The 12,370-nt window shown below is 43.9% G+C and overlaps 2 protein-coding genes across 2 annotated transcripts in view; one reads left to right on the top strand and one right to left on the bottom strand.

The window, feature by feature from the left end:
- Positions 1-1,495, top strand: part of LOC138964922 (E3 ubiquitin-protein ligase CHFR-like) — a 28,666-nt gene extending 27,171 nt beyond the window's left edge. The window contains exon 20 of the mRNA XM_070336996.1: positions 1,181-1,495. Coding sequence (XP_070193097.1) covers positions 1,181-1,217 — 37 coding nt within the window. The 3' untranslated portion in view covers positions 1,218-1,495. The remainder of the gene's footprint in view (positions 1-1,180) is intronic.
- Positions 1,496-5,565: 4,070 nt separating this feature from the next.
- LOC138964921 (toll-like receptor 4) lies at positions 5,566-10,225 on the bottom strand. Its single transcript, XM_070336995.1, has 3 exons — positions 8,798-10,225; positions 7,159-7,836; positions 5,566-6,003 (listed from the first exon to the last, which is right to left on the bottom strand). The coding sequence occupies exons 1-3, from the start codon at positions 10,187-10,189 to the stop codon at positions 5,722-5,724; spliced, it is 2,352 nt and encodes a 783-aa protein (XP_070193096.1). The 5' UTR covers positions 10,190-10,225; the 3' UTR covers positions 5,566-5,721.
- Positions 10,226-12,370: the final 2,145 nt, after the last annotated feature.

Genomic DNA, 12,370 nt, shown 5'->3' with positions numbered 1-12,370 from the left:
CTGTTTCAAACTTAAAAATTATGTGGGGCACATGTTATGCTTTCATCATGAGACACATTTGGTCACATATGATCAAGGTCAAGGTCACTTTGACCCTTATGAAATGTGACCAAAATAAGGTAGTGAACCACTAAAAGTGACCATATATCATGGTAGAAAGAGCCAATAAGCACCATTGTACTTCCTATGTCTTGAATTAACAGCTTTGTGTTGCATGACCTTGGATGACCTTGACCTTGGGTCAAGGTCACATGTATTTTGGTAGGAAAAATGTGTAAAGCAGTTCTTAGTGTATGATGTCATTGCTAGGTTTAGCTGAAGGTCAAGGCCATGTAAAGATCAAGCATGTGAGTCGTATGGGCTTTGCCCTTCTTGTTTCACAATGAAGTCATCAGTTTGTGATTTCAATGCGACTCGCTGTAAGCTTATCTGCAACAGCATGTTATTGTATACCTCTGAATCTAAACGCAACAAACGGCTGCGATTCACACGAACTAGAGCGTGGACAGTTGACTGTTCAGAGGAACGGGCGCTAGGCACAACCGTCGTCTGCTACAAGTAAGACGGTTTGCGTGACACGTTTTTGGGCTTTTCTTTTTTCAAACTTTCAAACCTTCGAATTGTACTGATCTTGTCTTGATGAAAAAAGAATTCTTTTATGATTTAAGAATGTTTGTGTAACAAGCTGTCAATTTATTATCTAGATTTTAAAAGTTAGTTCTAGCGCCAAAACGAGGCGCCTGATTTGCCGATCAGACGGTCCACGAAAATAAATTCTTTGAAAATTGCTCGCTCTTTACGTAGGGTACCTAGGATGTTTTCAAGCGGTGAGTGTTTAAACGAAAGGGTGTTTGTACTGTGTGTCAGTATCTGTGATGGTTTACGGGAGGCTTACTGTGCCTTTAATGAAAAAAATCTCCCACTGTAGAGCACGTACTTTTGTGAACCTCTCAAGGGTGGGTGTGTGTGCTTGTAATTTATGTCATTTGTTTAAATTCTCAGGTAAAACGATAGGACTGGTGCATAAGTAGGAAAGCCTGAACAATATAGGAAAGTATATACAACTTGCTATGTGTTTACCACACTGGTTGGAATTCATATGTAGAACAGACCTCCCACTGTTATATGAGGACTATATACGTTCTTTTCTTTTTGATTATTTTCTTCTTCTTTTTTTCAGGCGCTTCAACCACATTTGTGAACAGACAAGAACATAAAGGTCGACCAGAACAATATAACAGTGATCAGCTGCCAAGCTACTTTACAATTTTCCTGAAAAGCTTACAGTGGCAGCTATCCATAACCATTTTCATTTCTTGGACAAGCTGAAATGCATCGAGAGCAAGCCATACAATCTTCATGTGTGGTTTTAAATGATTTAATTCAAGATTGCATTGGCCTTGCACAGCTAAAGCTTACATGTTAACAATTCATCACTGTTTATCATAGTGAAAATCCTCATGATGAATGTACCGAAGAAATATCTGCAAATATGCTTTCAGAAACTGTTATGAGAGTGTGCACATGAAAGTACAGTAATTATACACCGATTGGCATCTCAGATGGTTACTTTGTACATATAATTCCTCTTGAAAGAATGTTGTGGCATAATCACCTGTTTTTCCTTTTTGACTCACATGCGAAGCAAAAGTGAGTCTATGTACTCACCCGAGTCGTCCGTCCGTCCGTCCGTCCGTCCGGAAAACTTTAACGTTGGATATTTCTTGGACACTATTCAGTCTATCAGTACCAAATTTGGCAAGATGGTGTATGATGACAAGGCCCCAAAAAACATACATAGCATCTTGACCTTGCTTCAAGGTCAAAGTCGCAGGGGCCATAAATGTTGTCTAAAAAACAGCTATTTTTCACATTTTTCACATTTTCTCTGAAGTTTTTGAGATTGAATACCTCACCTATATATGATATATAGGGCAAAGTAAGCCCCATCTTTTGATACCAGTTTGGTTTACCTTGCTTCAAGGTCAAGGTCACAGGAGCTCTTCAAAGTTGGATTGTATACATATTTTGAAGTGACCTTGACCCTGAACTATGGAAGATAACTGTTTCAAACTTAAAAATTATGTGGGGCACATGTTATGCTTTCATCATGAGACACATTTGGTCACATATGATCAAGGTCAAGGTCACTTTGACCCTTATGAAATGTGACCAAAATAAGGTAGTGAACCACTAAAAGTGACCATATCTCATGGTAGAAAGAGCCAATAAGCACCATTGTACTTCCTATGTCTTGAATTAACAGCTTTGTGTTGCATGACCTTGGATGACCTTGACCTTGGGTCAAGGTCACATGTATTTTGGTAGGAAAAATGTGTAAAGCAGTTCTTAGTGTATGTCATTGCTAGGTTTAGTTATTTGAGGTCAAGGTCATGTAAAGGTCAAGGTCAAGCATGTGAGTCGTATGGGCTTTGCCCTTCTTGTTTTAAATTTTGTTACCATTGTTATGTTGGTAAAGTGATATTCTCTCTTTACTTTCTGTTCTTGAAGATGTCATTTTGCACAATATTTTATATGCAGAATGGAGTATGTACAATATTTGTATGTCCAGAATATTTGTTTGTTTGTTTATTTGTTGCTTAACGTCCAGCCGACTACGCAGAGCCATATCAGGACGAGGAAGGGGGGATGAAGGGGGCCACTTGTCAAGCGATTCCTGTTTACAAATGCACTAACCCATTACTTGTGTCCCAGCAGGCTTTAGTAAAACTAAATTAATACCTACTGGAAGATTACCAGTTTCCAGTATGTTAAAATAGGCTTAACCTATCTACTGCTGGACTTACATCAGAACACTAACAGATTAAACTATACATGAATCGCGAGACAAGCGGCAAGAGAAGAGATTTTTGGAAAAAATACAGGTGAATGAGCAAGAAGGCAGAAAAAAGAAAAGAATTCATGAAGAAAAAGAGAGCATGACAGGAAAGAGGAACCAAAAATCTACCTAACAGCAAACTAGAAAGCTCCTGCGGTTCCAAAAACAGGAAGGGCTTTTAATTTCATAACCGCAGTGCCCCACTGCGGGAATGTCCAGAATAGATTATGCACAATATTTTGTATGTGGAGAAATATGAATGATTGTGCAACACATGTATTTCAAGGTGAGTCATTGCTGTATTGCCTATGTGGATATTTATAGACGTTTTGTTAACAGGTATTTGTACACAGAAAGTTCCTGATGATTTGTTTGACAGCTCTTCAGATCTTTACAGTTTGAGCAGAAATTATATTTTGTTTTTAGGCATTAGTGCACAAAAAACAAAGACATTCATGTTCTTTGTCAATCACAATTATTTTCTGTCTGTTTGTCTATCTCTCTCTCTTGACTCTGTCTCTCTATGTCCTTAATTTGATTTGTTAAAAACTCATGCATGTAAAGTGTCATCAAAATCAAATCTATAACGTATGGAATTAGGACAAAATAGTTTTACATTTGGTGTATTAGCCTTGGTTTTGCAAATCTGTGTACAAGTTTGAAATTCTGTGTATTGAGATTTGAATTTGTATCTGACTTATGTACTACATTTTATAATAGATCTTTGCAGTTATTATTATCGGGTTTTCAGGTGTTGTTATTGTCGTTTCTTACCATATATGTACGTTGCATACAACAAGTAATGGGTTAGTGCATTTGTAAACAGGAATCGCTTGACAAGTGGCCCCCTTCATCCCCCCCTTCCTCGTCCTGATATGGCTCTGCGTAGTCGGCTGGACGTTAAGCAACAAATAAACAAACAAATACAAGCCTGTGTTTAAGGCAGGTCAAATGGAGACAGGGATATTACTCTTCATACACAAAGGGAAGCCACTGAGTTGTGTCGCCATTTTTTCCTGGCAGGCTGTGAATTCGAACACATCGAACAGGGAACGCAGAAGAAGAAGAAGAAGAAGAACACGTCGAACATTCGAATGACGTAAATAGAACAAACGTCACATTTTTCAGGCAGCGGAAGTGTGGTGACGCGGCCCAGAACAAATGACGTCAGAAAATGACGACACCGCCAGAAATAAAAACAATGCGACACGCCTACCAACCACGAGGTCAAAAACACGTGGGCATCTAATGAAATCGGTACAAAGCCGTTCTCTTTGCCAGTGACATCGTAATAATCACCAAAGCTAACATTGAAGCTCCGGTACGGTAGCAGGTAAGAGAGTGTCTCCCAACCCGTGATGCTCACAGCGTGATTGCATCAGAATACCACATGTTAAAACCGGTGTTTGAACTAGAATAACAGCCAGTAGTATTAAGAACAAGTGTCTTGTATATGCAGCCCTCTTTCTACTGTACGCTGGCAGCAGATAATACAATAATTGAAGTCCTTCGAGGCATAAGGTGCCCATAAGGCGAAAAATTCCACCCTCAAAAAGTCCCAGCCTTCAAACCGTAACAAATAACAGTACGCACTATTAAGCAAAATTATAAACCAAGCCTTGATTATTAATTTTTATTATTACACTTGTATCAAACAAGTGACCTCCACCTTTTGATTGGCGTTTTTATTACATTTGAATCGGACTTGTGGCCTTTCAAAGTTGCGGTGACCTTTGACTTTCAACAGAGGTCATATGTAACAGTGGTTTTTAAAAACATAATTTAGTTGGCTCATATATCTGAGACAAATGATCGGACAACAGCCCTTTACATTATCGTGACACATATTTTTCTGAGGCACACTGGACAGTAATAGTGCAAAGGGTGGGGTTAATCAAGGGAGTGAACCCCCCCTAAAAACACTACCAACCTGTCGTTTTTTTGGTTTTTTTTAATGCCGTTTTGATCGCTCTTGCGTTTACAACCCATCTCATCAAATCGTAATTTATTTCCAGGCTACCAGCAATAAAATACCTCAACATGAGGAACAAATTTAAAATAAACTCTGGCAAAAGACGTGACGTCACAAAGTTTGAGTATGCGCAACATTTTCGTTTACCAGTGCACTTCGTTACCTGCCCATTGCTGCTTTGGGTGATATTTTTTAAATGACTATTCCTATGCAGATGTTTGTGTAATTGGCCGTTTTCAAAACATACCCATTTTTCGATTTTTTGGTCCAAAATTCAAAACGGGCACTGTCTTCCAAGACTCATAGCTCCGAAACGAACCCACTACCCTATATTTTTTTTATGCTGAATGCATAGCAGACAGATCGAACTGAAAAAATAACCAACTTTTGGGAGAAACCAAATTATATTTAACGGGTCCAGTGAACTACCTTAAGACAGCTAATTTTGTTGTTGAAAAGAGTTGCTGATGACTCATTTGGAAGTTTATGTATATAATTTTGTGTCTTTTAAATTGTGCATTAGAAATCATCACTTCTGGTTGTTGATCATGATATGGCCGCTCAAACCATTCTATTATTGATTCACAAGATTTGAATGTGGACTTAAAGAATAAAAGGTATGATAAGAGTTGTGTGTGTGTGTGTTGTGTGTGTTGTGTGTGTTGTGTGTGTGTGTGTGCTGTGTGTGTTGTGTGTGTGTGTGTGTTGTGTGTGTGTGTTGTGTGTGTGTGTGGTGTGTGTGTGTGTGTGTGTGTGTGTGTGTTGTGTGTGTTGTGTGTGTTGTGTGTGTGTTGTGTGTTGTGTGGGCATGGTGATGGTGGCAATATCTTAAAACATATAGAACTCCTGCCAGAGATTAATTCATGTTCTCATACCATGGCCTGGAACTTTTGGCAGTGCCAACCAAAGCCTACATTTCGTGCCGAGCAATACGCTCTCCAAGAGTGGCCCAGATGTTGTGTCGAGAGGTGACAGCCCCGGGCACGTGGTACACACAGCTCTCGGGGATCATACGCAGCAGTGTCCTCAATGACAGGTGGCTGGGCTCCCTGGCTGTCCAGGGCTGCAGCGGTCCCACCATCAGCACCAGCACGCGGTCCGGCAAGGTGTCGCTGATGCTGCCCTGAGCCTGCAGCACCGAGTACCCGGACCAGTCGTCCTGAAGGAAGGTCTGCGTCACCAGCAGTACCACCTGAACACACACAAAGAACACGTTAACTGATAAAACGGACACCCCCCGCGGGTTAGAGGGAAGAATTTACCCGATGCTCCCCAGCATGTCGTAAGAGGCGACTAACGGATTCTGTTTCTCCTTTTACCCTTGTTAAGTGTTTCTTGTATAGAATACAATGTATAGTCAATGTTTGTAAAGATTTTAGTCAAGCAGTATGTAAGAAATGTTAAGTCCTTTGTACTGGAAACTTGCATTCTCCCAGTAAGGTAATATATTGTACTACATTGCTGATTGCAAGCCCCTGGAGCAATTTTTTTATTAGTGCTTTTGTGAACAAGAAACAATTAACAAGTGGCTCTATCCCATCTCCCCCCCTTTCCCTGTCGCGATATAACCTTCTTGGTTGAAAACGAGGCTAAACACCGAATAAAGAAATAAAGAAAGAATAAAACGGACTGGTCTGCGTCACCAGCAGTACCACCTGAACACACACAAAGACCACGATGAGTAACAATATCCATGTTAAACTGATAAAGCTGACTAGTCTGACTAGTCTGCAACAAGTGTAAAGTGATATCACACAGCAAGCCATGGAGTATTGTTTATCCTACATTCTGTACTTGTGTACGTACTTATTACCTCAAACTTCCAGAGGGAATCAAAGTGCCTCAATTGAAAACGCGCTTTCTTCGACCTCGATGTCTTCCAAAGTAAAATCTCTGATGTCAAAAGCAAAACACCACCAAAACGATAGCTTCTTAAAAGGTTCTCAGAATTCTCACAGAGGAAACAACAAAGTGTTTCGAGAATAACATTTGTCTGGATGAATTGGTCATCATAATTGAGCAGTAAAAAAACTACTTCTCAGGTCCTTGCCAGAATGTAGTTTGACCCGACCTCATTTACATGATATACACACGTGTGAAGAGGTTAAAGAGACTTCTGTCTAACGCGTCACCTGCTGTTTTAAGCGAAGAAACCCGACGATATATCAATGACCGAAACAGGGCAACCGCGTGTCAATCCATAGTGCACTCATCAACAATGGAATCGAATTAGCTCACACGCATACGTGCTTTCACACAAACAGCCTAATCCTCGGCTAGTCACAAACAAGCCACAATGTATTAATTGAAAAGCAAAACCACAGCGATGATGGCAACGGACACCAACCTTCCAGCTACGCTCCACAGAGCGGGCGATCCCCTCAGCCAGGAAGGAGCCAGGCATGATGTCATCGGCCAGGAGCGACAGCCGCAGACCGGGTCTGGCAGCCCGCACAGCTTTCTTTATCTTAAAGGCCAGCTCCAGATCATCGTCAGCGTACACGAACACGGCGTCCTTCTCAAAGTCGTGGCGGCGCGGCAGTCGCAAGAGACGCAGCACTCGCCAGGCGTGACGCACGTACGTCCACTTGCTCCACAGCAGGTACGTCAGCAGCAAGCCCAACACCTGTACCAGCAGCGCCACCGCGGACACCGTCAGGAAGGCCAGACCCACGCAGCGCCGCCAGTGAGCCTCCCACTGCGCCATCACGGATCCCGTGCTGCCCATCCCGCCGTCCTCCCGGACACAGGGGTAGTCGCGGCCGTTGTCGTCGTAGTCGTCGTCGTAGGCCAGGTTGTGGTTGTCGCCATCCAGCCTGACGACGGTGGTGGCCAGCCAGCTGACCATGTCCAGCGACTGGCACGTGCAGGTCAAGGGGTTACCGCGCAGACGCAGTGTGACGGTGTGGTTTGCTGCCAGGTTGTCCAGGGTTTGTCTGACGTCAGAGTCCAGGGAGGGGATGTTGTTGTGGGACAGGTCCAGATGGGACAGAGATGTCTGCATAGACACATCCACTGGTACTGTCTACACAGAGAGAACATGTCAAGATAGGACAGGGATGTCTGCATATACACCCCTACTGGTACTGTCTGCACAGAGAGAACATGTCAAGATAGGACAGGGATGTCTGCATATACACATCTAATGGTACTGTCTGCACAGAGAGAACATGTCAAGATAGGACAGGGATGTCTGCATATACACATCTACTGGTACTGTCTGCACAGAGAGAACATGTCAAGATAGGACAGGGATGTCTGCATATACACATCTACTGGTACTGTCTGCACAGAGAGGGCATGTCAAGATGGGACAGGGATGTCTGCATATACACATCTAATGGTACTGTCAGCACAGAGAGAGAGAGGACAGGTCCAGATAGGACAGAGATTTCTGCATAGACACATCTACTCGTACTGTCTGTACACAGAGAGAACATGTCAAGACTGAGATATGACAGGGATGTCTGCATATACACATCCAATGGTACTGTCTGCACAGAGAGAGAGAGAGAGAGAGAGAGAGAGACACACAAAGACACAGAGAGAGAGAACAGGGCAAGATAGGACGTAGGTGTCGGACTGGGCACACCCACTTGGACTGTCTGCAGACTAGGAACAGGTCCAGATAGGACAGGGATGTCTGAATGGACACATTCGCTGGCTCTGTCTGCACAGAGAGAGAATAGGTCCAGGGAGGTCCGGATGAGAAGAGATAGAAGAGGTTCAGATGTGTCTGGGATTTCAGCCGGTAGGGGGAACGCGAAATCTATTGAATAGGCATACAGGTAGGACAGGGACGTATGTATGGAATATATACACACCGTCACAAGTTGCACAGAAGACGAAAATCAAACACGCATTATCTTCTCCGTGACCCGATTTAGATTTCACAAACGGTAGATGCTGCAAATGAATGAATGGGGACAAACAATGCATGCTCAAAAATGTATTAGTTGGGCAAGGAAGGGTAAATGTATTCTGACCTGAAACCGATTCCGAGCCAATCCAAGCCAGCTAAGACTGAGCTGGTGTCGAAGCAGATCTTCAGGCAAGCTCAGCAGGTGGTTGTCACTAAGGTCAAGCACCTCTAGGTCCCGTAAGGGCCGAAGCAACTCCGAGCCGTTGACCAGTAGAAAGTCTTGTGTGACGTGTACGTTGGACACGTTCAGACGTCGCAGAGTGGTCATGTGCTGGAAGAGGCCAGTGCCCAGGACAAAGCAATTGTTACCGCTGAAGTCGAAGTCTTCGATGGCCGTGAGGCCGGTGATGGTGCTGTCACAGTAGTAGGCGCCGGCGTATGCCAGGTTCAGCGTGCTGATGTTTCCTCCCTGTGTGAAGTTGATCCCGTTGGGCAGCTGGGCCAAGTCGTGGACGGCTCCCCAGAGGTTGAACACTCTCAACGACCTTGCCGTGTTTATCTGTACAGTGAATTCTTTTCTGGGAGTGTCCTTAGGAGGTGGATTGCCGTCCCTAGCTACAGGGAAGATTCTCTGATTCTGAGCCTCAATTATTTCTATGTTGGTCACGCCAAGCAGCAGTTTCAGAACCAGGGATTTTCTAACATAGGCCAGCAAGTTCCGGGATATGTCAAAGTGCCTCAGGCATTTCAGCCACGATGAATCTATGCGAAAACCTGTAGAGGAAATTGCAGCAATGTCGTTGTAGTGTAGGTTGAGCTTTTTAATACACATGTTATAGAGGTACTTCGCGTTCGTGGCGTCCAGAATGGAAGGCAGAGCGTAACGCCTATTCTCGGAAAAGTCAACGAGGTCCATAGTCTGGTTCTGTAGACCGTACAGTGCCAACAGCAAGGACGGTAGGTGCGTAACATGATAGCCATGACTTACGGTCAGGCTGGACAGTTTGGGCAGGTCACAGAAGGCGCATACCTCGACATCAAACAAAGGGCAATCACTGATAACCAAGGTCCGCAGGCCGGAGTGACGAAAAGCGAGCAGCGTGTGATTGGTCAGACGCCTCAAGCTGCATCCCCGCAGGTCAAAGGACGATAAAGTCAGTGAGGTCAGACGGGTCAGCGAGGTGAAGGCCGCCCCGAAGTAAGCGTCGCTGAAGGTGTCTATGGACAGGGCCCGCAGAGAAGGCAGCGGCGTGAACACGTTCAGAGGGTAGTCGCCCTCAGGGCTGTCGTCGTTGCCCGCCAGGTACAGCTCTTCCAGGGCGACGAGCTGACTGAACACACCAGGAGGGTAGGTGCTGTTGTCCAGTGCCAGGCTGTTGCCACTGAGGTCAAGAACTCGCAATTTGTGTAGACCGCTGAAAGCTACTGGGCATAGCAAAGACAGCTGATTCTGTTTCAAATAAAGGTGTTTCAGCTTTTTAAGAGGCATAAAGCTGTGTTCAACAATAGTATGCATTTGGTTCGTGGCCAGATTCAAAATCTCCAACCAAGGAGTGTGTGTGCGCGCCTTCGTGAGCGAGGCTGGTACTACATATTGTTCATACGAAATGACAAACACAGGTTACAAGCGATAACGCGCAAAAGTACTGGTTTATTATTTTACATCTGACACTAGGGATCAGTAATGTATAGATATATAGTTACAGTACCACGTAATGCGATACTACGTATTGCGATACTACTTATTGCGGTAAAAAACTTATGCGCTGTGTGGGTTGACCAGCAGTACCAAAACGTGTTGCCTCACAAACGAAGGGCACAAAACGATTCACACTTGAGAAACAACTGTCTCCAAGAACATTACGTTGACGTTAAAACATAAGAAACACTCCGTTGGTTCACTTGATAACCTTCATACGTTTACATCAAAACCAAACGCTTCCTAAAACCCTCAGATCGACTGACGAGACAGGAGTCAAGCAGCGGTATTTATGGAAACAAAAACCTAACATGGAATAGTTATTCAAAAGTCAAAGGTCACCGGATTGACCAACCAACAACATTCCTAAGACAGAATCGGGTGAAACTACTATTTTACAACCAATCAGTAACCGATCACGCACTCCGTGCATGCTCAAAACTTAAAACGGTATATTTAACAGAAAGAAGACCAAGGAACTAGCTGACATCACAAAGCTAAAAACACGTGAGTCACACGTATTCTAAAACTTGCAACGCAGATTCGCAGGGCTCACCTCAAAATCAAAACACGGAAAAGAGCACGTGAATCTCACGGTGTTCTAGAACTAAACGACGCAGTTTGTGACGCTCCGACCAAAACCAGGTCACAACAACTGAACAAGGAGCACGTGAATTACACGTAAAAATATTAACGCTCCACAAAACGGGTCACAACAAGGTGCCACAATAAAAACACGGTTTACTTCTTTTTACATCGTGCAATGACTTGAGCAAACGTAATTACAACAAAAAGTAGGTGAATGCATGCCACATCGGCATGCACACTCCCACCGGAAATTATATTAATATAATTTACTTCAAAAACCTTTGTACAAACATATTCCTTATATCAAAAGAAGAATAACGCAGATTTAGACATTTCCAATTTACAACTCAAAATCATTGTGTTGCAAAACATTTACACAGCACTATTACGGTTCAATCATTTTCAATGTTTCAACACATCTCGTTTCAACTAAATGCCACTGGTCATTTACTCGACGGCATAAAGAAAACGCACCACTTAAAACATAAATGTCCGTTACATCATCTGGTATAAAAACAAACCGCAACAATCAACAACTGTCAAATTGGAAAAACACTCCAAAGTTCAATGTTCTTTCAGTTCGCTTACACAGCTTTATCTTTGTGATTTTCACAATCTACTAACACAGTCATTTTGTGAATCGGTCGCTCTAATATGCGACTATCACCAGTGGGACGGCCGTGATTGTCTTGAGCCTTTGTTCCAACATGCACTTTCACTCGTCTGACCAGTCCATCAGATCCCGGCATCACTTCGATTACACGAGCCATGCACCACTCTGATCTGCACAAGTTCTGGTCATGCAAGACAACAACATCTCCCACCTGTACGTTTGCCTGGGGACGTTGCCAGACACGACGTTTCTGCAAGAGTGAAAGGTACTGGCTCTTCCATAGCAGCCAGAATTCGTCTGCCATCCGCTGGACACAGCGCCAACGTTTCCTGGCGTACAGGTCTGGATCTTCAAACACACCAGGGGGCGGAAGGATGGCACCTGACTTCATGGTAAGGACGTGGTTGGGGGTCAAAGGGCGTGGTCCATCTGCCGATTCCAATGACTCGACAGACAGTGGTCGACTGTTCACGATGGCCATCACCTCGTATAGGAACGTACGAAGTGATGAGGTAGTGAGACGCTGGCCTGATCTTCTGAGAAGGCCATTCAGGATGCTGCGTATCGTTCGTATCTGACGCTCCCAAACGCCACCCATGTGACTAGCTGCAGGGGGGTTGAACTTGAACTCACATTTGCTTTCCAGCATCTTTGATGTCAGTCGTTCAGAGTCCATCTCCTTCCATGCCAGTTTGAACTCGTTGCATGCACCTACAAAGTTCGTTCCTTTGTCACACCAAATGCGTGATATGTTTCCTCGCATGGAGACAACAATGCGTAGGGCGTTGATGAAGGAA

The sequence above is a fragment of the Littorina saxatilis genome, linkage group LG4 (genome assembly GCF_037325665.1).
Source record: "Littorina saxatilis isolate snail1 linkage group LG4, US_GU_Lsax_2.0, whole genome shotgun sequence".
Lineage (NCBI taxonomy): Eukaryota > Metazoa > Mollusca > Gastropoda > Littorinimorpha > Littorinidae > Littorina > Littorina saxatilis.
The sequence above is the reverse complement of the archived record's forward strand: the minus strand, read 5'-3'. Positions and strand labels throughout refer to the sequence as shown.